This window comes from Aquarana catesbeiana, linkage group LG03 (genome assembly GCF_042186555.1).
Source record: "Aquarana catesbeiana isolate 2022-GZ linkage group LG03, ASM4218655v1, whole genome shotgun sequence".
Lineage (NCBI taxonomy): Eukaryota > Metazoa > Chordata > Amphibia > Anura > Ranidae > Aquarana > Aquarana catesbeiana.
The window spans coordinates 293,002,860-293,029,305 of record NC_133326.1 but is presented as its reverse complement, the minus strand read 5'-3'; the positions used below and the strand labels follow the sequence as shown (position 1 = coordinate 293,029,305).

The 26,446-nt window shown below is 40.8% G+C and overlaps 1 protein-coding gene across 1 annotated transcript in view; it reads left to right on the top strand.

Annotated features, from left to right (window-relative positions):
- Positions 1-521: 521 nt before the first annotated feature.
- Positions 522-26,446, top strand: part of NTS (neurotensin) — a 64,658-nt gene continuing 38,733 nt past the window's right edge. The window contains exons 1-2 of the mRNA XM_073620210.1: positions 522-713; positions 3,415-3,476. Coding sequence (XP_073476311.1) covers positions 644-713; positions 3,415-3,476 — 132 coding nt within the window. The 5' untranslated portion in view covers positions 522-643. The remainder of the gene's footprint in view (positions 714-3,414; positions 3,477-26,446) is intronic.

The window sequence follows — 26,446 nt, the reverse complement described above, 5'->3', positions numbered from 1 at the left end:
GATCATCTGAAAATATGAAATTCAGCATAAACAAAATCTAGCCAATACAACTTTTATTTCATGCCTGTGGACACTATTGGAATAGTGCAGAGGGAAAAAAAGCAAGTTTGGAGTTATTATATAAAGAATATATTTTTGAGAAAGAGTTTTTTTTCTCAGATCACAGAACAATGACGTGACAAAGCATAGTATCATCAGTGTTAGCAGCATTAGATAAACTGTTCACAGTGTGCACTACTATTGAGTTCCATTCAAGTTATTTTTATTTTGCAAAGTATTAATTGCCAGCTTTGAAACATGACTAATAAAAAATGACAGGAGATTCATTTGAACTACTTTTGCCCTAGATAAGAATCCCAGGACGTCATTGTGTTTACGTCCACAGACAGAAATCACCATTACCAATGTGCGTCATATTGTTCGCAATGAGGGGATGCTATATGAAGCAGCAAGGGCTGACAGAGGTGGGCTGGGATATATTCAAAGTGCTCTCCTGTAGACTTGTGACATCATTTCACTGCTTATATACTCGAGGTGGATCCAGCACTCTCATTATGGTACACAGCACTGAGAAAGAGAAGATCTGTTAGTCTCAACTGCATTTCTGTCTTTGAATGGACTAAAGTTTCCTAAATCATTCACGATGCCTGGACTAAGGATTCAGCTGGTGTGTCTGATGCTTCTTGCTTTTACCTGCTGTGGGATGTGCACAGGTAGTGTACAGACTTACTATTCTACACTGTTACTATGTTTCTGTGACTATCTCTGCTTGCTTATTACATGATAGAGCTGAGCAGCAAAATATTGCAAGCTAGTATATATCTTAGTAATGTTTTTGTTGTTATGCAGTATTGTGCCCTCTGTGTTTTACATGTGTCAGATGATGAATGTATGCTTTTATGAGTAACTTGCCTCGTAAGACATAGTGTAGTTTCCCATAGTAGATTGTACCTAATATACAGCTTGCTGCTTGCCATGACAAAAATGAGAACTGTGTATCGTGAAACAGCTTGCATGAAAGCATCATGAAAATACAGCTGGTTAGGTACATAAATAGATATGAAAAAAGTGCTGTGGCTTATAGTGAACTTGTGTTAGAACCTTTACCCTTCTTGCAAAATACTGAAGTAATATAAATTATACAGGGAGGTAAAGACTACTAGCTTTTTTTTTTGTATGTGTTATGCACACAAAAATCACTTCTGACAAGCCTGCAGCCCATTCTAGTTTAGAAAAAGTACTTAATATAATTGACAACCATGGACCTTTCTGCTCATAGTTATTTCATCCCGTTTTGGTGTGGGTCTGCAGATGCAAAGAAAGATAAGCTGTGGCTGAAAAACTTTATTTTCATCTACCTGAGCTATCCAGGAGATTAATTATTCAAATGCACATATATTTCTTGAACTTTCTTTCTAGCAGGCAAAATCTATCAACTGCATAACGTCCTAGCACAGAGAGAACTCATTAGTAACATCAAGCATGCCCGTGTACATCGGGATCTAACCATAGACAAAAGCATAAGAGTATGCTACCAGCTAAAAGTGATATGTTGGTTTTCCGTAGGTGCTAATGATTATATTCACTCATAAGCTTCCTTTATTTAGTTTTCCTTATACCATGGACAGGACAGGACAGTACAACAGGAGAAGTGAGTTTTCAAGGGAAGCAGTGCTGGAAACTACACTATTAAGATTTTGACCACCTCACTACCCAAGGGATAAAAAGCAAGTGGATTACTCAGCTTTCCAACATCTACCAAAAAAACAAAGTAAAATCAGTATTGGACTAAATTATTAAACCATTACTAATTAAAGTGAATTTACTGACTAATTGGTATCTATCTGCCAGCGGAGGTAGTAGTGATTCAGCGACTTTGGATCTCTGCAGTCTAACATGTGAACATTGGGTAACAGATCATTGCTCATTTTGCACTCCAATCAAAATATGCATTGTAGATTGAGAATGTGTAATTTAACATACCAGATTAGTTGACACAAAACAGCATGTGCACTGTTATGGTAATGTTAATGTCTTAAAGGTATGTGAGAATGTTATATGTCAATATTCCAAAGAAAAGCTTGTAATTTTATCACAGTTTTTGGCTTAACCTGATTGCTGTTGAAACTATACTAGAGAAATGTTGTTAGGTGCTGTACCTCTTGGCTTCTGAGGTGAATATAAATCATTAGTATCTTATCCTTTACCCATTAATTGCACTGCAACAGAGCAGATGAGAATGCCATAGGACAAAATTGGAATAATTGTCTCCTTGTAATTAGGTATCTTTTTCTATAAGACTACTGGCTAGTATCTATTTCCTAAGCAGCAGCGTAGAAAGAAATGAGCAGTCAAGGCAAACATAAACTTCTATTTAGGTTGTTAGATTTCACATGAAACAGCTGAATAAATGGACAATACATACATTGTTCGTATTATAATTCTTCAATTTACAAGTACATAGCACAACATTACAGCCAAAGTGAAATTCAGTGCATTTAAACTTTTTGGGGAAATATTTGACACATTTTTAAAGGACATTTACTATTTAGATTCATCTGTACTTTCAACTGTTAAAACCACATTTGCTGACAATTACCAATTGCTAAAGTTACCTTTGCCCCACCATAGATACAGTGAATATTGGAGGCACGTTTTGGTGAACGTAAGGCAAATGTGTATAGTTTCCAAAGGGCTAGATAAGACTGATTTATAAAAAATGTTCTGAGACAAAATGGAGCTGTTGACCATAGCTAAAAATCAGGTTAACGTCCAAATATGAGGAATTTGGTTACTATGGTAAACATCCTAATTGTTTCCCAGTTTTCCTTGCCATCAATCACCCGTATATTTGTGTTCTAACGTAATAATTATAAATATTTCGCCTTAGTAGGTTGTCAAGCTAGGGTAGTAAAGAGCATAACTGTATCGAGATAACTAAAAGATGTTTTCTTGTTGGTCGCTATAGGTTACTGCACTTTACATTTGACTTTTCCTTATGAAAAAAATAAAATAAATCATAGAATTGAAATATGGTTTTACTTAAACTGATGAGCACATACTCTTTGCACAGCATATTTGCACTTTTAGCAGTAAAATTCAACATATTTTAAAGGGCGTGGTATAGGTAAATTACCTATGACACTGCACTGGCTGAAATGTTCATTTACATACAAGCAATGTAGCTCACTAGTTGGGCTAAATAACATGTGCTTACTGGGGGAAACTAAGTACCATTATTAACAAAGGTGCAGAATTATTGTAAGTAATATATATTGAATGCTAACCAGTATAAACCTGTAAATCAATATTATAAAATGTTGTTTATTTAGTAGTTATTAGTATTAGTTTGGAACTGTACATGATTTTATAGATATCATTTTGCATATTTTTATGTTTTTTTTCTTGTTATAGATTCAGAAGAAGAGATGAAAACACTAGATGCAGATGTACTTAGCAATATGTATTCATCAAAGGTGTGTCATCCATTTCTAAGTGCATTTCTAATTAAATTTAGTTTTTGTTTAGTTAAATAAAGCAGTCAAACAAATGATTCTGCAAGCAATAGAGCAGAATAATAGAATTCTGAAAGGAGAAATTTTATACCCAATTCTTATACTTCGGTATGCCATGAAAACAGCATTCCTTTAATCTCACATAGCATACTTTGACCTGTTTCTTATTGCCTAAAATAGTTGGAGTGGCAATACTGGGCAATCATACTTATTGTCAGAAGTCAAAGTGTCTGTCTTTGTGCATTAAGAGCTCTTCAGGATTTATGACCTTACATATAGTATGTCCAATAGTCTCTGGGAGTTATTTACTAGAAAAGTATATTTTTCACCTAAATAAGTAAACCTGAGTTTACTTTGAGCTCCTGACCATGAAGGCCATGGATATATTTTTGTTTTACTAAAATATGGCTCCTTTACACATGATTGGGTGATTGAAGTTAACATATCTTCAGGGAACAAAGTGAGTAAATTACTCTTTTAATACATCAGTCCCTTTGTATTAAATTAGACCTTCATGATAGCAGGTGCCAGTCATACGGGCAATCATTTACTGATGGGTGTCATAACTACTAATGTAAGAAAAGCTCAAACTGTTACATTTCTAAATTCTCATGAATTTGACATTAAAAAAGACAGTTAGACTATTATGTGCTCATAATGCCTCATGGATCTCCTTTCTTAACTTTAAATAAGTGGCATATGAGTGATATTAAAGTAAATTAGCTTTAATCTTCTTTTTACCTCTTGTTATATGATATCATTTGAAACTACTTAATAGTACTCCTAGCTATATTTCATGTTTCTTAGGTTTCTTAGCATCAAATCTTCATTTAAAAGAAAGACATTTTTATAATAGTTATTATAATAGCACTGATTAAAACATTATAAATGCATGACAGGAAATCTGGTAAAGGAGCTACATCATTTAAATGAGAGTACTATGTGAATCAAACATAGGTTGCTAGCATAAGTGGTCCAGAATCAAAACTACATATAATGATGGATATTACAAGTATAACAACCAAAGATAAAAATTCAATTCAAGCAAAGTTTTAACAAACAAATGCTAGAGTCAAGTTCAAATGAGACTATATATTATTGGGTTAATTGTATTTTAGCTTTCGTTTAAGTTTATATGTTTTTAAACTATTGTTTTATACTTATTATATATACATTTTTTTTTTTACTTATAAACATTTAATGCATGAAAAAGGAAGCACCATGATGTACCAAAATAGACAGCACAGCAAACATGTTTTTTAATTTCCCATGCATATTATTGGGTATTTAAAGTGCACAGCCTCATCTTGTTTACTAATTTCATTCCTACTAATGAATATTTTCTAATCCTTTAGTTCAGGGATCTGCAATTAGTGGACCTCCAGCTCTTGCAAAACTACAAGTCCCATCATACCTCTGCCTCCGGGTGTCATGCTTGTGGTTGTCAGAGTCTTGCTATGCCTCATAGGATTTGTAGTTCTGCAACAGCTGGAGGTCCACTAATTGCATATCCCTGCTTTAGTTATTCAACCCAATTCTCAGCCTAGCTGAGAATGATACAATGCTTCACATATGAAAAAGGAAACTAGAGCTCCACCTGCTGGCTGTGTGAAGACTGTGTTATATATATTAATATGCAATATTTCATTTTTACTTGACTAAATGAGTACACACATTTAATTGTATTATTTTAGTGCTGCCAATAATAAATAAAAAAGGAAAATATGCTCACCCCACTGTAAAATTCCTTTGAGAAACAGGTTATTTGTATTAAATATGAACACAGGCATATTATTTTTATATGGGGTAATAGAACAAGAATCAAACTTAATTATTAGTTAATAATAATTACTACTTAATTATTAGTATGCACTTAACTATAACCCTGCTTTAGTTATTCAACCCAATTCTCAGCCTAGCTGAGAATGATACAATGCTTCACATATGAAAAAGGAAACTAGAGCTCCACCTGCTGGCTGTGTGAAGACTGTGTTATATATATTAATATGCAATATTTCATTTTTACTTGACTAAATGAGTACACACATTTAATTGTATTATTTTAGTGCTGCCAATAATAAATAAAAAAGGAAAATATGCTCACCCCACTGTAAAATTCCTTTGAGAAACAGGTTATTTGTATTAAATATGAACACAGGCATATTATTTTTATATGGGGTAATAGAACAAGAATCAAACTTAATTATTAGTTAATAATAATTACTACTTAATTATTAGTATGCACTTAACTATAAACACATGAATGATTATGCACAAATTGGCAGTAAACATTACATGTGCGAACATATGAGAGCATATACATACATGCAAGGAGTCTCATTCCAACAGGACTGCAGTTCTTGACAGATTACCTTATACAGTAATTCCTCAATATTCATAAATTCTAAGCAGTCAATAGTAATATTTTTAACATATATCTTATGACATGGTCATTAATATTACATTGCATTCTATTGCTTAATTTATATTTTTATATGAAAAGAGCAACTTCAATTAAAAAAAAATAAATGCATAGGGAGGTGTTTTCAAAATATTTGTATAAAAAAGAAATACCCAGTTCCGTTTGTGGAAATTACTTCTTTGAAAAGCATTGCCTCCTTTTTTCTACCTAGAACAGATGAGTTTTATTGTGTGTTTATCTAATCAAGACTGAGAATACCATGGAATATTTTTTTTTCTGGAAGTATTGTATTTGCTGTTATATTTATTACATATTTATTACATTAGCTATGTGCTTATATACTGCATCTGTACCAAAAAGGACTACAGCCACCCATTATTGGTCAGAAACCTGTATGTCATGAACTTAGAGTACACATATAATCTTGATCCCATTTACCTGATAAAGGTTATCTGTCTAATTGAAAACAGATATTATGGAATCTTTTAAAATACACTCAATTCAAGATTTGGTCATGCGACAGAAACATTTTCCTTCACTAGGGCAACTGAAAGTTGTCATGTACGCAAGATTGATTTATTTTTATAAAGGTTACTCTTATCTTCCATATTATGAGCAATTTACTACATATGGGGATGACAACAGCTCTGCAGCCCAGTCTTTTGATAGGACATTTGAGACCAGGCAAGGACCAAGATGCTATACTATTTACTATTTATAATTTACAGTGCCTTGCAAAAGTATTCACCCCCACCCTCCTTGGCATTTTTCGTGTTTTGTTGCCTCACAACCTGGAATTAACATGGATTGTTTGAGGATTTGCATCATTTAATTTACAGAACATGCCCACAACTTTGAAGATTTGTTTTTTATTATTGTGAAGCAAACAACAAATAGGACAAAATAAAAGAAAAAGTCAATGTGCATAACTATTTACCCCCCTAAAGTCAATACTTTTTAGAGCCACCTTTTGCGGCTATCACAGCTCCAAGTCACTTTGGATAGGTCTCTATGAGCTTGCCACATCTTATCACTGGAATTTTTGCCCATTCCTCCTTGCAAAACTGCTCCAGCTCCTTCAAGTTGGATGATTTGCGCTTGTGAACAGCAATATTTAAGTCTAACCACAGATTTTCTATTGGATTGAGGTCTGGGCTTTGACTAGGCCATTCCAACACATTTACATGTTTCCCCTTAAACCACTCAAGTGCTGCTTTAGCAGTGTGTTTGGGGTCATTGTCCTGCTGGAAGGTGAACCTCCGTCCTAGCCTCAAATCACACACAGAGTGGTACAGGTTTTGCTCAAGAATATCCCTGTATTGAGCACCATATATCTTTCCCTCAAATCTGACCAGTTTCCCAGTCCTGACTGCTAAAAAACATCCCCACAGCATGATGCTACTACCACCACGTTTCACTGTGGGGATGGTGTTCTTTGGGTAATGTGATGTGTTGGGTTTGTACCAGACATAGCGTTTTCTTTGATGGCCAAAAAGTTCAATTTTAGTCTCATCAGACCAGAGTACTTTCCTCCATACAATTTAGGAGTCTCCCACATGACTTTTTGCAAAGCCAAAATGTGCCATTTTGTTTTTTGCTGAAAGTAATGGCTTTCTTCTGGCCACTCTACCATAAAGCCCAACTCTATGGAGCGTACGGCTTATTGTCGTCCTATGTACAGATACCCTAGTCTCTGCTGTGGAACTCTGCAGCTCCTCTAGGGTTACCTTAGGTCTCTGTGCTGCCTCTCTGTTTAATGCCCTCCTTGCCCGGTCTGTGATTTTTGATGTGCGGCCGTCTCTTGGCAGGTTTGCTGGTGTGACATGTTCTTTCCATTTGGTTATGATAGATTTGATGGTGCTCTTAGGGATCATCAAAGATTTGGATAATTTTTATAACCAAACTCTGACTTGTACTTCTCAACAACATTGTCCCTTACTTGTTTGGAGAGTTCCTTGGTCTTCATGGCAGTATTTGGTTAGTGGTGCCTCTTGCTTAGGTGTTTTATATATATATATATATATATATATATATATATATATATATATATATATATATATACACTCTGCATCCAGTGTAGCCTATATCTACAGTGCATTCCATGGTGTACTGTTTCTAATACACTTCAGGCGGTGTATTAATATATATATATACAGTCTAGTATATATGTAGGAAGGCCAGTATGGTGGCCTGAATTTATGGGAGGAGCCCGGGGGGTATTTAAGCAGCTCGCTCACCTGTGGTGCTTGTCGGTTTCCTATGCGCGATATACGTCACTAGGCCGACTATTCGAATACCAGCGTCCGCAAGTTCTTGTCTCGCAAGTTCCCGCATTCACAATTCCGTGCTCGAGAGTTTTGAAGTCCGTGTTACCGATTCGCAGTTCGTACCACGCGCCTGGCTCGGCTGTCGCAGGTAGGGTCCCGTCGGACTTTTGTTTTCACGCATTGTTAGATATCATGTCACTAAACCGTGATATCAAACTTACGAATCACTCGCAAATTTCACAAACGTAACCGCAATGCATACCACTCGCACTATCGTTATGTTACCATTTCTCGTTATTTGAGAAAACCACAGCGACGTAGACATCGCTTCATTTCAGGACTGGCTAAATTGTTACCACGCAAGTAGACAACCGTTGTAATTCGCAATGTCGCAATTTCTTGTCGACATCAGTTCAATATCAAATCATTTCTCATTTCTGAACATTTCTAAGCATTTCTAACATTTCAACCATTTCGAATCATTTCATTCATTTCAGTCACTTACCGCGCTCTGATTCGAATCCAGTCGCATCTAAAAGATGCACCGATTCGTTCCAGTGTGCCCCAGTAGTTACGGCCTCATTTCAGTACATGCTCCAGAGTCACGTTCATTATCAGACGCTCGTTACGATTCACCGATTCGTACCCCTGTCATGGTATCATTTCACTGCCACATATCACACTCCGATACGAATTTCAGTCGCATGGAAATGCACCGATTCGTCTCGGCGTGCCCCAGGTATTTGCCACATTTCAGTACATGCTCCAGAGTCCGATTCGCAGTCAGTCGAAACAGCGGCATGATCGATTCGCGCCTCTGTCATGGCAACAATCTGTTACACCTGCACTTACCGTGCTCCGGTTTAAATCCAGTCGCATCCCCGATGCACCGATTCGTTACAGCATGCCCCAGGCCTCATTTCTGAAACATGCTCCAGAGTCCAGATCGTAGCTAGTCACAGATATCAGGCAACCGACCCGCATCTCTGTCATGGCAACTATTACATTTCACTCTCACATGGCATCACCGTTTTCGAAACCAGTCACATCCGAGATGCACCGATTTGTTACGGAATGCCCCAGTTATTTCGGCCGTTTGCATACCTATACCAGAGCTCGGTTCGTTGCCAGTCACAAATGAGGCACAACCAATTCGAGCCTCGGTCAAGGTGAAAAACATTTCTGTCATTTCGTTGTTTCATACTGTGCTCCGATTTGAATCCAGATGCATCAAACATGCACCGATTCATCCCGGTGTGCACCAATGGTTTTTCGATTGCCTCATTTCAGTACATGCTTCAGAGCCCGGTTCGCGGTCGGTCGCAGTCACAGCACGACCGAGCCAGATTTCTGTCATGGTAAGAGATTTCACTCATTTCATAATCAAGGCAAACATTTCAAATCATTTCGTTGTCACTAAGATTGCAAATCACCATACAAATCACTGCTTCAAGTTAGCCAGCAAAACCCTTCATGAATTATCACCTTTCATTTTCCACCAGGTCAGTCAAAGCTCAGTAGGTCCACCCTGCACCAGGTTGGACGATATCCCCCTAGGTAAAAAAAAAAAAAAGGGAAAAACAAGTCAGGTAAGTATGGCTCAGGGAAACAAAGCAAACTTGAAATTCATGTCACCCCCAATAGGTTACAGTCAACCAAAAAACATGATCTGAAGGACAGGTTATCCTTACCAGATCAACCATGTCCCAGGCCGGCAGCGAAGACCTCACAGCCCCCCTGTCACCTTCTCTGGTCTCAGAGAGCGGCAGCGTGCAGTCCCTCAGAGGATGGACCATCCCCAAATTGACGGCAGAGCTAAGACGCAGAGGCGTGCCCTTCCCCGCTACAGCCAGGAAAGGCGAGCTGTTCAAGCTCCTCTTCCCCCCACCAGCTGCAGCAGGACCCAGTACCCAGCAGGCATCTCTCCAGTCGATATCCTCGGCCAACTCACAACTTCACTGGTGTCATCCCACTCTACCTCAGTCACGGACGTACAAACCAGAGTGGCACTCCTGGAGGCTCGGCCGACCGCGGCTATTCCCGACCCAACCGTAACCCAACCTTTAACACCCCTTCCTGCAGGTACCACAGGCTGGAGCCCCATTGTCTACCCCTCCCATTTGGTGCCAACCAGCATCAGGAAGGACATCTTGGACAGCAGGGACGTCAACCTGGCCTCTCTCCTGATTTCTGTCCACAATCTGGCAGAAAATAAGGCCTATACCTGGGGTGACATATTGGTGGTCCTTAAAGCCAAAGACCCCAGACTGAACCGGAAATTATCCGTCCCAGAGTTCACCCTGGCCTCTGGCATGCTGAGAGATGTCCTGTGTTCAGCTGCTCCCAGCAGAAGGGAAGAGCTGGACTTATACCTCCATATGGTAGTAGACTTAGGCTACAAGTATGGAGGATTTTCTTTTTACGACTACCACCGTTCCTTTTCCGCAAAGGCGGCAGCCAGGCTCACACAGTTTCAAACAACAACAAACTGGAGTCTCATGGACACAGAGCTGTTCTGCCGCCATTTTGCCGGCTTATGCTCTTCCCTGTGTGCAATTTGCCAGTCCTCCACTCACACTGCCACCTGGTGCGCCAATGCGACAATCAGACGTCCCTTCGAATTTCCCTCCAGCTCCGGTGCACTTCAGGGTCAGTCGGCCCCTGAACAAACGCCTCAGGTGGACAAATTCGGATGCCCAGTCCGAACCGTGGGAGGGGCAGCCATCTGCAATAATTACAACTATGGCTCCTGCAACTTCAGTCAGTGCCGCCTACTCCACATCTGCTCCTTATGCCAAAGAGTGCACCCAAGAAACTTGTGCGAAGTTAAACAACAAAAGAGGGCATGACTAAGCCAGATCAACATCGGGTGGCTAGGACTCTACCTCACCTCCCACCCCACCCCCTCCCTAGCCTCCTACCTCATCCAGGGGTTCACAGTAGGGTTTCACACACCGGCCTCATTTCTTTACCCCACAGTACCTACGAATGTGGGAATCTTCGTTCAGCAGCCATTGACGAATAAGCCATAGATCGGCTCTTACAGGCAGAAGTAGACAGAGAGTTCATTATAGGCCCCTTCACTCAGCCCCCTTTCAGCACTTGGAGAGTCAGCCCTATTGGGCTTGTCAAGGGCAAGTTCACAAATAAATTACGTTTGGTGTACGACCTGTCTGCGCCTCATTCTTCCCACATTCCCAGTCTCAATTCCCTGATCCCCTCCGAAGAATTCTCCCTAAAATATTCCTCCATGGACATGGCAATCCAAGCAGTCATCAAAGTAGGTACAGGTGCCTGGCTCTCCAAAGCCAACATCTCAGATGCCTTCAAGCTGGTGCTGGCATGGCATCAAGTGGAAGGAGGCATACTATTTTGCCACAAAACTGACGTTTGGTTCGAAGAGTAGCCCTTGGCTCTTCAACACATTCGCTCAGTCCCTCGCTTGGATACTCTTACACAAGGCTCAGTGCCAAGAAGTTATCCATTACCTGGATGACTTCCTACTAATAGAACCACCCAGCAGGCCCCCAGGAGACCTCGACAAACTCAGAGTGGTATTCGGAAATCTCAATGTTCCCATCGCTGAGCACAAAGTCGATGGCCCAGCACACAACATCACCTTTCTCGGGGTCAATTTAGACACCCGCTCTATTCAGGCCAGTCTCCCCCTCGACAAACTAACCCGCATTAGGGCGGTCCTTCACGAATTCACCCACACCAAGGGTTGTACCAAAAAGCAGTTGCAATGTCTCCTGGGAATGCTTAATTTCGCCATGCGAATTATTCCACAAGGCCGCACCTTCGTGTCACGTCTGCTGAGATTCCTGTCAGAAACACAAGACCCCGATCAGATCCTGAATCTAGACTCCGCAGCAATAGCGGACCTACCTATGTGGGAGGAATTCCTGTCCGCCTGGAATGGCATATCCCTATTTATACCCATGGTTTCAGCCCTTTCACCCCAGGTGGCAACAGACGCTGCAGATTCCACAGGTTTCGCGGCAATTTTTGGCCACCAATGGTTTTCAGGACCCTGGCCTCAACAGATATTATTGATACCCAGCTTTACCCGAACATCTTCCCTCTTCGAACTCTATCCCATAGTGGCAGCTGCACAGCTCTGGGGTCATCATTGGACAGGGCAAACTGTGGTCTTCACCACCGACAATCAGGCCACAGCAGACATTATCAACAAAGGCAAGTCCAAGTCCCTAGCAGTCATGTCCTTCCTGTGCAGATTGGTACAACTGTCTTTACAGCATCAGTTTAACATCCACTGTTCATTTATTCCAGGCAGATACAATTTAGCTGCTGACGCACTGTCACATTTTAATTACACCTCCTTTTTCAAACAGGTTCCCTGAGCCGATCCAGTGTCAGCCCCTATCCCTTTCTGGTCACACCTGACCCTGGACTAGTTCAACATTTACAAGGAGCAACACAGCTCATCAATCATTCACTCTCCCATAACACACTCAAAGCCTACCAGACAGCTTGGAAGGCATTCAATAAATTCCTGACACCCTGCTGCAAAGGACCAACAGATGTCAAACAGGTACTGGCCTTCATTTCATTCTGCCACACTCAGCTGGCCTTATCTTACAATACCATTCAGCTATACCTAGCCGGCATACAACATTTCTTGACTCTTGAAGACCCCGCAAAATCTTCACTGTTTTCATCACACGCTATACGAGCCATCCTAAGGGGCATTCAGAAACAACAACCAGTGATTAGCACCAAGCGCTTACCCATTACGGGGCCCATCTTCAGGGATATGTCGACCATCCTGGCTACTTCTCCATTCGGTCTTCTCCCCAGCACGGTCCTACAAGCAGCCATATATTTGGCTTACTACAAGTTCTTGCGACTGGGCGAGTTCACCTGTAACAACCCCGCAGACCAAGTACTATGCAGGTTCGCTACCAAGATCATTTCGTCCTTCACCTCGAGGTTTCTAAAACCCAGCAAACAGGCTCTGAAGTGGACATTCACCTCTACAAAACCAATAACAGCTGGTGTCCAGTCACTGTACTCAACAGTCTCCTGTCACTCCTGCCTGAACAACCGGACACCAGTCCTCTTCTACCATTCCCAGTTAAACCCTTAAGCGCCTGTCAGTTTGTGAAACACATAAGGATACTTCTCCGCAATCTTCACCTTAACCCGAGTCAGTACTCTGGACACGCCTTTCGTATAGGAGCAGCCTCCGCAGCATCCCGCCACGGGGTCCCAGACCATGTCATCAAAAGACTAGGCAGGTGGAAATCAGCCTGCTTCGCCCGGTATATCCCCAATCCTCAAGTAGAGATGGCACAGGCATTTTCCAAATTGGCTCAATGAATAACTGAAAACCAATAAAATATTATAACCCTACCTGAATGTTTTTGCCCCCTTATTTTGGCATACCAGCCATTAGACCAAGGCACACTTTCAGGTCCATTTCATAGGGTAAGTCCACACTTCCAGGTCTATTTCCGATGGTAAGTCTTATGTTAACTATAAATGTTATCTATGTCCATATCGGACATAGGGCTCCAACCATAAGTAGGAAGGCCAGTATGATGGCCTGAATTTATGGGAGGAGCCCGGGGCGTATTTAAGCAGCCCGCTCACCTGTGGTACTTGTCGGTTTCCTGTGCGCGATACCCACCCTCCCATCCCCATTTCACAGCATTTCTCAACTATTCATTTCTCTTTACAGAATAATCATTTCTTAAACCAGGGTATGCCCCCTTATTTTGGCATACCGGCCATTAGACCAAGGCACACTTTCAGGTCCATTTCATATGGTAAGTCCACACTTCCAGGTCTATTTCCGATGGTAAGGTTTATGTTAACTATAAATGTTATCTATGTCCATATCGGACATAGGGCTCCAACCATAAATATATATATATATATATATATATATATATATATATATACTCTGCATTCAGTGTAGCCTATATCTACAGTGCATTCTGTGGTGTACAGTTGCTAATACAGTGCAGGCGTGTACACAGTATCTAATACAGTGTGTACAGTTTCTACTACACTTCTGGTGGTGTACACAGTATACAATACAGTGCAGCCGTTGTACTGTTGCTAATACAGTGCAGGCAGTGTACACAGTATCTAATACAGTGTGCACAGTTTCTACTACACTTCTGATGGTGTACACAGTATACAATACAGTGCAGCTGTTGTACACTTTCTAATACACTTCTGGTGGTGTACACAGTATCTAATACAGTGTAGTGTGGTGTTGCAAAACAAAAAATACATCATGTCCGGAAGGCCACCAAGGAGAGGCAGACGCTCACAGGCCACTAAAAGAGGCTATGCGGCCTCTGTGTCTTCAGTCAACACTGGTGGTCGTGGACATGGTGCATCTTCTGCAGGTGGCCGTGGGGCACGCTTGCCCTTTTTTGCTGCTGCTGGCCATGTTATTGAGCCACAACATGCAGAAGAGTTGGTGGAGTGGATAATGAAGCTGTCCTCATCCTCCTCATCCTCTATCACTTAGGCTCAGAGTAGTTTGCCCTCCAAAGTAGCTGCCAAGGTGGCTTATTCCACTGGCTCATTGTCCACAGTCACTTTTCTCTGGTAGCCCCATCATCATGCAAGGAGGAGGCCCCAGAATTATTCGACAACAGTGACGGTTATATGGTGCTGGAGGATGCACAGCAATTTGAAGGCTCCGATGTTGGTTCCTAAGTTGAGGAAGGGAATAAAGTGGAAGGGAATAATGTGAGCCTAGAGAGAGGGGGTGCCACAGAAGGACAAGAAACTGGCAGTCATGTTTCACAGCAGGGCCCATTCCTGTGCCCAACAAGAGTATCCGTGAGGGGTTACAGTGTTGTGGCACCACCACCACCCAAGGCCCAATTTTTCTGCCCCTGTTTAACAGGGTCATGTAATTACAATTCTTGATATAATATTTCACAGCAGGGCCCATTCCTGCACCCAACAAGAATAACTGTGAGGGCTTACAGTGTTCTGGTACCACCAACACCTAAGGCCCAATTTTCTGCATAGTATATAGGGCAGGCCATATAGTATATATACTGCTGCTCAGAGTATATAGTACCTGGGGGCCCCCACAACATTTTTTTTTTATTTGGGTGCGGGGTACCCCTTAATATCCATACCAGACCTTAAGGGCCATGTATGGATTTTGGGGGGGACATCCACAACATTTTTTGTTTGTATTTTTAGTATTTGTATCTATATCGCCAGGATCCGATAATGCATTACTGCCACGAGCAGTTTTAAATTAAATTTTTTCCTTTAGAAATGTAATTTTGCTGTGTGCACTGTTATAAACATGGGAAATATGCGCTACTTGTCAGGCATACTAAGGACACCCCCAGGCACGATATTTAAAGGAACTTTTTATTTTTATTGTTTTATTTTAAGCATTATTAAAATCGCTTCTCCCGAAAAAACGCCTGTTTTTAAAACTTTTTTTTGCATTGATATGACATGTCCTCTGGGGCAGGACCTGGGTCTCCAAACACCTTTTATGGCAACGTCCCCTGACATGTCCCCTGGGGCAGGACTTGGGTCCGCAAACACCTTTTATGGCAATAACTTGCATATAAGCCTTTAAAATGAGCACTTTTGAATTTTCACGTTCATGTCCCATAGACTTTAACGGTGTTCACGTGTTCGAATAAATTTTTTGCCTGTTCACATGTTCTGCTGCAAACCGAACCGGGGGGTGTTCGGCTCATCTCTACTGTTGAGGATGTATAGTGGCTTTTTAAGAAAAACATAAAGGAGAAGAAAGAAGGAAATAACTTGGATGGTAGGTTTATCAAAGTTTTACCAGTTCCTACTTTTATCATAACTGCTTCTGAACATTGATCCACTCTGTAAAGAACACTGCCCTTGGTTTTCATCACCGCTGCTACTCCACATATCAGTTTTGCATGCCTATCTGGCAAGAATCATTGCTTTGTGAGAAATGTTGGGCAGAGACAATATTGTTAGGTTCTATTTAGCTGAACAATATCAGCATGTTTTTAGATGCACTGTTTTTAGGATCCGTTTTGAGATGCTTTTGGGTTCTTTTGTTGCTGCTTCTAACCAAGTTGCTTTTACTTTCCCTTTCCCCCTATTTGGGAAGACAAGCAGCTCAAGGTGACCAAATTATCAGCTTGGATTGTTCTGCCAGGGATGAGAATACTTATTGTTATCAAATGAGTTTGAATTGGATTGATTAGCTGATATAGCAGTGGCATCACTAACATCTTGGTGAATATTAAGATGACAAAAAAGAACTACGTATTAGGAGCATAATACTGTTCTCCTTTCAGACATTTCATCATGGATTTTTTAAGCAAATGGAAAAGTAAAAGAATGAGTAATACAGAGAGTCTCTGGTGCTGTTGAAGTTGGCCATTCATTTTGGATGGGCAATTATGTTTTAGCTTGTAATTTAAACTTCATCTTCATTATTGCTATAACAGGCAATGGAGATTTTTTTTTTTTTTTTTTGCTAGAGGATGACTGGGTAATATAGACAATTGCAATATTGGATTAGCTTTGATTTATGAATGGAAGCTTCAGTTATGACAAGGAGGAATGAGATTGCCATTGTTGTCCATTGTACTTTTCTCTTTGCACAGTGTGAAGGCATCACCTAGGCTTTCTAAAGTCTGAAGTAAAAACATTTAAGCCTTTATTTGCACATGCTTACAATATAAATGTGACCTGGTAATGGGGGAAATACATTGCAGGTGTAATATTCCCTCATAACACCACTGCCACTGCCCAAGCTCCCACAGATATTTGTCCCTAATGAGCTAGAGGCAAGAGTGGCATTATAAGCGCCATAGATATTCACTTTTAAGGATGCACTGCTTCTGGATTCTCATGTCTTTGCTGATATTGTGCAGCGGCTTATCTTCAGCACCACCCATTTCCAATTAATTTTTCCCCTTGTAATCTCTAAGATGGTTCCTCCTATCTAGTGCCACATCTTTCTCATCATTAGACCAGGAGTCAGATGTGTCTTAAAAACATTACCAGAGAAAGGGAGCTGTAGCATTAAAATGGTTGTAAAGGTAGAAGGTTTTTTTTAAGTAAAAAACCTTTTGTGTGCAGTTCTCCCCCAGCACCTCCTTATACTTATTTGATCTCATTCTCGATCCAGCGCTGTGTTTGAGAGAAGTGGTGCTCTCTGCTCTTTCTCTCTCCTCACGGGGCAGATTTATAGTAGCAGGAGCCATTGGCTCCTGTTGCTGTCAAACAAATCTCATGAAAAGGGAGCAGAGGGCAGGACCAAGCCGCACTGTTTGTGTCTTTAAACACAGGCAGCGTGGCTCAGGATCAAGCCCACAGATGTGCCACAATAGGAAGTGGCTTTAAGAAGAGGAAGAATCAGGAGCTCTGGCGGGGGACCTGAGAAGAGGAGGATTGGGGCTGCTCTGTGCAAAACCACTGCACAGAGCAGGTAAGTACAACATGTTTGTTATTTAAAAAAAAAATAGGTTTACAATCACTCATTTATCATGAACATCATGACCACTCCCACAAAAGATATCATAGTAAGTTTAAAGCTTCTTTTTTTTCCTAAACCTTTTTTAGAAGCATGAAGGACATTGGAGTACAATAAAATTACAATAATATGAACTAATGTAGACTGGTGGTAAAAGATGTGGGATGAGGAGAAGTGGGATGAGGAGGAAGGGCAGTACACAAGAGTTGAAAGATATAGAGAATCAGATGAGTTACTTGTGTTATATATTTAAAACAATAAAACACAAGACAGGTTTCATATTTTTCAGACTTTTCTTTTTCCAAGTGAACAAGTACACATTTTCATTGTAAATGAGACATCACATTGTCTCCATTCCTCTAGTTAACTATGAACCATCTTCAAACCCTTTTTTTTTTACAATGTGGTGCTTAAAAACTATGTTCCAATTTTCAGGATGTAGCCTAGTGGTTAGGGCAGGGATCTCAAACTGGCGACCCTCCAGCTGTTGTGAAACTACAAGTCCCATGAGGCATTGCAAGGCTGACAGTTAGAACATAACTCCCACAGGCAAAAGCATGATGGGACTTGTCATTTCACAGCAGCTGGAGGGTGACCAGTTTGAGACCCCTGGGTTAGGGATAAGGGATTTATCACTATACTTGAATCACACATTGTATCTATTGTTTTGTACATGCTACAGTCGTATTAGTTTTTACTGTTGCTGCTTGGTTTTAGGGAGTTGTTTAGCTTGCACAATAGTGAATAAGTAGTGCCACATTCTTACCTTGCCTTATTATATTTTATGATTGGAGGGCAATAGACCATTGCCCTGATTCAGTAAAAAGAACATGTTTGATTGACTTCCCATCACTCTCACATCTGATCCACAAAGTATAATAGTCATCAATAATGTATGAATGAATGTGTGTTTCTTTCTAGGTACAATTTTTTTTATGCAAACTGGGGTATTTGCACGTTATGTGCTCAACTGCCAAAACCACAAAAAAAATAAGATTTTGGCTTTTGAAAATATATTTGTATGTAACAACATGCCAAAAAGTAGTGTAAATCTTAAGTCTTTACATTAATAGTGTAAATCTTAATTTTTGCCTTAGTATTATCTTTGTTATGTAACAGCCTATGTTTCTGCTTTGTTGAGTTCATTTTAAAATGTGTCAGTGCCCTGTTGAGTTTCTAAAAATCTGTACATTTTTAGGTCAGCAGCAAAAATGTAAACATTACATTTTGTTCCATCCCATGGCTTATTAATAAAGAAACTGGCCCTGGTGTGTGGGAGATTAAATGTTCAATTTAGTAAAACATTAAAGGTCTATGCTGCACAACTAGCACTGTGAAAGAAAATGTTTGTCTGTAGCCTTAGAATACAAAGATGTATGTACAGTATATATGAAATCGGCTACTTAAGTTGGTGGGGAAAAACATTTTTTCTAACTCTGGCAAGATGGGGAAGCATCAAACAATGTGTAAAAAAATGTGCTCTAAGTGTTTGTACCCCCAAATAAAATTTTCAAATAAACCAAACTTTTTGACCAGGGGTCCAAAAAGATATTGGTTTATTTGAAAAAATGTTTTTAGGGACACAAGCACTTTAAGCACACTTTGAGCACATTTATGTATGTTTTGTACTCCTGATGAAGCCATGGTTTAATATGGCGAAACATGTTGGGTAAAAAAAAAAGGAATGCTCTTTTGCTTAGGTTTATAGTAGCTAATCTCTTTATAGAAAAGTAGGATAGGGACTAGGATCCCTGATTGTGAGGGAAGCTAGCAGTTTACAGGCATGGATGTTGAAGAGTTGACTCTTTTATAAGGACTCTTACAAGGTTTTGTGAGAGACTTAATTTTCAAGAGTGACAGAAATTTCTGACATAGTGCTACTATATCAACAGCCTATGAATGTAGCGAAAGATAAAATAATGTCGAGGGCTTCTAGGCCAGTGGTTTGGTTCTGTGGCTCACCTTCCAAAATAATGATTATGTGAATATATAAAACAGTTAAAAAGTCCACAGCTTTGGATGAAATTATTGATATAAATAAAGTTTGGATAGACTCTGGTGGGAAAAAGCGAGCATAGGGGCATGCACATCATGCCTTGTGTGTGAAATGTTTTTGAGACTGGACTCAGTAAAGAACACATTTGCTCGGGATTGTTTTTAACATCAGAAGGTTTCATGCCAGAGCCTTGCAAACTAAAGAAAGTAGGATAGTTATTTATAATACTGTACATGACACGTTTTAAACTCCCATTCCAGTCATTTTACACCTTATAATACTAAGCTCAATCTTAAGAATCTGCATTACATGAGTATGGTGAAGACTCCTATGCCTGAAGCAAGAAAATATGAAGATATGTATGTGTTCATAGGGTGATGTAATAAAATAAATGCCAGAGGATTTTAGCCAGAATTTGTTTTCAGTAGCTGGGGATCCAGCCCACAACTGCACTTCAATAGACCTCTATCTCTACAGCTATGCTAACCTGCTCTGTTAAAGCAACTATGAAGAACTCAGTCCATATAATAAGTAGATTTAAAATCCTGGAAGTGATTCTAAAGGTTTATCTATTAATTTATTTATTTAATAACAAAATATGTTATACTTACCTGCTCTGTGAAATCCCAGATAGCAAGCAATTGTGCTGCAAGTTTGAAAATGATTGATAGGCTATTGCTAGACTTGCTAAGCTTTACAAATTTGTTGCACAATTGGAGCAAGTCCTCATTGCATGACTCCAGAACCACTTTCTTTGCAAACATTCTGCAAGTCTGCTGCAAGTTCTAGTTCAGTTATGCTGTGCAATAGTCATCCCACCACAGGGGTCACTGTGACTGGATTTTCATGCTGTAGACTTGGAGAATTTTTTCATGTAGACTCACCACTGCAACTTTGCTTTTGCTAGAGACTTGCCAAGCAAATTTACTACTAATTAGAAATGTGTCAACTAGAACTTGAGCTTCAAGTGCTCTGCAAGTGTACAACTTGTCAGTGAAAATGTGCAGCAAGTTAACAGGCTTACAATTCAATACTGCCACAAACTTGTGGCACGCTATCCTTGCTTTTTGGGATGGTTTTGCACAGAACAGCCCTGATTCTTTTCTTCTCAGGTCCCCCACCACCACTCCTGGCCCCTTCTCCTCATTAAGTGCCCACCATAGCAAGCTGCTTGCTATGGGGGTACTCATGCATGCTTGCTCCCGAGCCACATCTGTGTGTCCATAAGTCTTGGCCCTGCCCCTTGCTCCCTTCTCACTTGCTGCGATTGACAGCAGCGGGAGCCAATGAGTGTCTCTAAGGCAGGGGTCTCAAACTGGCGGCCAACCAGCTGTTGTGAAACTACAAGCCCCACCATGCCTCTGCCTGTGGGAGTCATGCTTGTAACTTTGAGCTTTGCAATGCCTCATGGGACTTGTAATTTGGCAACAGCTTGAGGGCCGCCAGTTTGAGACCCCTGCTCTGAGCCAATGAGAAGTGGGAGCACTGAGAGAGCCTGGGCTCTCATGCACATCGCTGGATCGAGATCTGGCTCAGGTGAGTATTGGGGGTTGCTGGGGGGGAGGCTGCACTCAGAAGGTCTTTTACCTTTATGCATTAAATGCATGAAGGTAAAGCACCTTCTGCCTTTACAACTAATTTAAAGCGGTTATACCCGCAAAAAAAAAAACCTGTAAGGCAAAGGCATAATGAGCTAGTATGCATCACATACTAGCTCATAATGAAATACTTACCTTAGAACGAAGCCCCCGCATCGCATGCAGGTCAAAAACGAGGGAGCTGACATTTTCCCCTTGGCGTTTCTTCTGCGTTCGCAAGTGTGTGGGAGTCCTCCATTCCGGCAAGTTACAGCACAATATGCCGGACCTTTGCTGGACCTTCACTGCGCATACGCCACTGACATCAACGGCTGCATGCAGGGTGATTATCCCCTAAACCATGTATATCTCCTAAACCAATATTCATTTTACCTACAGGTAAGCCTTATTATAGGCTTACCTGTAGGTAAAAATGTAAAAAAGGGGTATACAACCACTTTAAGTTTAACCACTCTAGCTCAAAACACACCACAGCTTTCTAATCACTGTTCTTTGCATTGTCCCAAAGTGCATCTGTACCAAAAACTATTAGGCCGGGTTCACACTGGAACACGCAGCGGTTCACGCAGCGATTCACAGCATGAGATCAATGTGTCTCCATTCACCGTTTTAGGTCCAATTTCAGCCTGAATTTTGGTCTGAATTTGGACCTGAAATAGACCAAAAGATGCACAGCACTTCTGTGCAATTTGCACTGGAGCCACTGCAGAGATGTGTGAACCGGCTCCATAGAGAGCCGGGCACAATCTCCTGCTATGCAAATTAGATGCAGGAAACCCGCATCCATTTCACATAAGTGTGAACCCAGCCTAAGATTTGAAAAAAAAGGGGAAAGATTAGAACCTCTGTCAGGTTTACTGCTATCCAGGACTTTATTAGAGAGATTTCTATTTTGGGGGACAGCCTTTTATAAGACAGGGGGTGAGGGAAACTCTTCAACAGTGATAGAAACCTGACATAGGTTCTAGCATCCCCTTCCTTAAAGGAGAAGTACAGCTAAAGCTTGTTGGCTGTACTTCTTCTGTGGATCACAGGAGTGCAATTTGTTCTGCACTCCTTTGGTCCATTATTAGCAGACTGCGGACTGAAACCCACTGTTGGTTGACATCACAGAGCCGGTCCAGGCTCTGGAAAGATTACGACCATATGGTTGAGATCCGCCCACATGCCTTGACTGGCATTTCAGCTCAGCCTCTAGTGAAAGCGGGGGGCAGATCAGAGAGTCGGTGACTCACAGTCAGCAGCACTCTGCTCAGGGAGCTGTGAGAACAGAGCGATCGGTTGTGTTTGGTCGCTTGGTTCTCAGTCTTAGAGCCAGGTGGGGGATGGATGGGTCCACCTAGGTAAGTATGATTCTCCCCCAAAAAAACTATTCCCATACTTCTACTTTAACTTAAAAAAAGGATTTTTACTTCTGTCATTTTTGCTGTTAGAGAGACTTCACTTTACTTTTTGTCCCGTGGAAACCTTTTTTTTAACCAGACAGGAAGCAAAGTAATATCCCCAACAGGGACTCTTAATGCAGTATATCCTGACAGGGGTTCTAATCCTTCCTTACTCTATTCAAAACTATTAAACGAAAACTTTTTTGGGTAAAGTTCCACTTTAAGAATTCCCTGGTTGACTTCCCTTACCTTGTTATAGTTACAAGTAGGGGGTCTGAAATAAATATGGGGTGGTTTTGGATTTCCCCTATTTATTATAAACATGTATTATTGTGTATTATAGTATAGCTAGTCTATCAAAGCTCTAATAAGGTTAATGATGATGATATACTAACAATGTTAGCTATAGAAATAAACACACTGCACAGATCTCATTTATTTACAAAGAAAGTAGAAATATTAACATGAAACACTAAGAGAATACTACAGAGCATATGAAATAAAAGAGCAGGGGTGATACAATACCGTAAGCCCTTCCTTTCAGGTTCTGTATGCTGGCTTGGCTCCAAGGAAAGGAGAAAGAACTCTAGCTGATCATTACTTTTAAAGCTCACTCAGACACCACTCACACAAACACCCTCTCCCCACCTGTCTAGTCCTCTGTACAATGAAAAATCCATAAGAGGCCATCCTTCCTAATCACCAGGAAGTATATTCTTCTCCTGCTCATCTTCCAGGAAGCATGCTGTAGTCTCCCCACTAGGGGCAGCATTAGTCCATGAACCACTGCTTTGACCCAGGTCAACATTCCAACAGCAGCTGGTCTTTAAAGCTTTGTTTGCAGCCATGGTAATCAGGCACTTTAATCTTCATTACACCAGGTGGTTTAAAGCAAAGCTCTGCTATCCCATACTCCACCGCCAGGGGGTATGCATGACTCCTTCTTTCTTCCAAATTAAGGTTCTGATATGCATTCTTTAGTTACATAGCCCCTGCTGGGTAAACCTGCTGTACTGGCATCTCAGGCTACACCCAACAGTATCCAGGTTACTTGTAACCAGATTTCACAGTTCAGAAACATCTGACTTAGAAAAAAAAATGTTGCCTTCCAGCAGGGTCATCAGACTTTTATCTTTGAAGGCCTTTCCCTTAAAGCTTGACTTTCCTACACAGATTCTTCCTGGATCTATTGCATAAGAAACCCATCTTCCTTACCCAGGCAAGCAAGAAGCCAGAACTGGACACTGAAACTGATCTTAGCTTCACTTTCTAGTTAGTCAATGACCTGGAACAAGCATCTAGCCAGTTAAGTCTAAAAAGGCTGAACTCCTATCCTGTATGCTCTATCCAGGTCAGGGATTAACTATGAAACCAAAATAAAGATGAAAGCAACAGAGTCTGTACCTTTAACAGAAACCTGTCATATAACGCCTACTATGTCTGCCTCTTTTTCAAAATGTACCAAAATTCTGATAGTTTGGCTCTTTTGCTGATTTAATTATTTTTGGCTTTAAAACGTCGAGTCACTACTATATAAGAAATATGCATTTTAGGAGTTCTTATTTTACTGCCAGAACACTTTTTCAGATCAGTTACTCAAAAAGCATTGAATCAATAAAGAACTAGGCAACTAACATTTAGATGGAGGTCGTTAATATCAGCTGAAATATTAAAGTGTTATTAAATCCTGAAAAATAAAAAGCATATAATGCCGCAGACCTTGGAACTATATTTGCTATGCACCTATCTTTTCAAGCCTTTGGTTGCTATGTGGATAGTTAACAGTGAGTTTACTCTGTCCGTTATGACTTGTTCCCTGTGTCCTCAGTGCATGTGCTCCCTTCGCTCTAGTGTCTCCTTAATTAATGTATGTAGTCCTCTACCCACAAGTTTAGGGAACTGATACAGAGAAGTCAGTAGAAGGCATAGTGAAGAGCAAAAGAAGTACTGGACTTATATTCAGTTCCATTTTTGTTGGTGGATGTTTATCAGTGTGTATCTAATACTACTTTAATTTCAACACAGGGTGTTTGTTAACCTAAAAAAAAAAAAAAAAAAAAAAAAAAAAAAAAAAAAGCAGCTACTGTTGCCTTAAAGAATGTTATACAGCACAGTGCTTGTGCTGTGTAATTTAACCCCCTGTATTACCTGAAATACCTGGCTGATCATGCTTGGCTTTACCCACCCCTCTGTAAACTTACCACGGTTTATCAAGGCTGCTGAGCCCTGACACTGTGGTCAGTTTACGTGCCTCTGTCATACACAGCTCTACTATCCTTCTCTTTCCTCTCTCCCCCCTCCCTCCCTGCCTGTCTGCTCATGTCAGTGCCCACCCTCTCCCCTCCTGCTGATATCATAATTACTATAAAATCCTCATCTCCCCTCTGTAACATAACAATATGTGTCCCTGTGCCTTTGTTAAATAAAAAAGCTGCCGATCTGTACCTATATCAGGACGGTTCCTGGTGCTCACATGACTCCTTGGCTCTCTCTCCTCTCTCCCCCCCCCTTCCCCAGCTGATGTCATCAGGAGTGCTCGGCCCCGCCCACTGGAGCTGTCAGCTGTGCAGAAGAGAAAGCCGAGGAGTCACGTGAGCGCCGGGAGGCACTCTATTATAGGTACAGATTGGCATATTAAAAATAGGAAAGAAAAACCGCGCTACGGAGCAAAGTATGAGAAAGCAAATTGATAGCTGCACTTAAAACACACCAATATCTGTGTACAAAATATGAAAATATAAAATACAAAAAAGTGCGCTTACAATCTAGGAAAACACATGTTGATGCAAATAATTAAAAGTGCAAAACACAATATATTGAGAACTGGCTAATAACCCAATACATTACATAAATGTATACGTGTATGACGTGAAAAAGTCTGGTGATATCAAAATAGGACCTGTGAAAGGTGGACAAATCTACTTCAAATAATAAATATAGAGTGTATATATAAACAATAGTGTGGGGACTACAAGTCCCAGTCCATGGAATAAATCAAACAGAGTTCATCAGTGAAAACTTTCATCCACTTTGCAAAAACCCAATATCCTTATGGATGGATCAAAAGGATAAAGGGATATACAAGATGATACAACTCCACTTGCGGTGACTCCAACGAGTAAAAATAAGGTAAAAAGATGGACCCTTACCCTCCGTTCTGGACCCCCTAACTGGCAGGGTCTATCAAGCGTGCAGACTTTGCCCTCTGCAGGGACCGTGTTACGATGATCTCTGTAACAGCTGACAGGAACGGTGTCTTCGGTCCAGGCCGGCCCAAGTTGTACGCCTGGAGGGGGGGGAGAGAAGGCTCTCTTGCTCCCAGTGTGGTGGAAAGGAGAAAGCAAAAGAGCGGGGCTCCAATAGTGTAAAAAAGTTTCAAATTTATTACTAAAAATACAAACAAAAAACGGAGAGTGCACGCTCCGTAAAGGTAATAGGACAATAAAACAAGCCGGCATAAAAACTAGTAGTAACCCGTGCAGAGCATGGGGCAATCGTGACAGCTTACAACACGTAGCCACGCCCTACATGTTTCGTCATAAGTTGACGTCTTCAAAGGGGCACGGGCTACGCGTTAAGCCATCCCCTATATAGTCTCAGATGCGCACCAAGCCTCGTCTCCACCCCCACTCACATACAATGAAAGCATATCAGAGTGGGGAAACCAAGCCTCTACCTGGTGCTCTTCAGTGAATGGATGTTGCCAGAGTGACACGCTGAGAAACGGAATGAACTGAAAAAAACTCCTCAGAAAGTGCCACCACAGCACGCCGCCT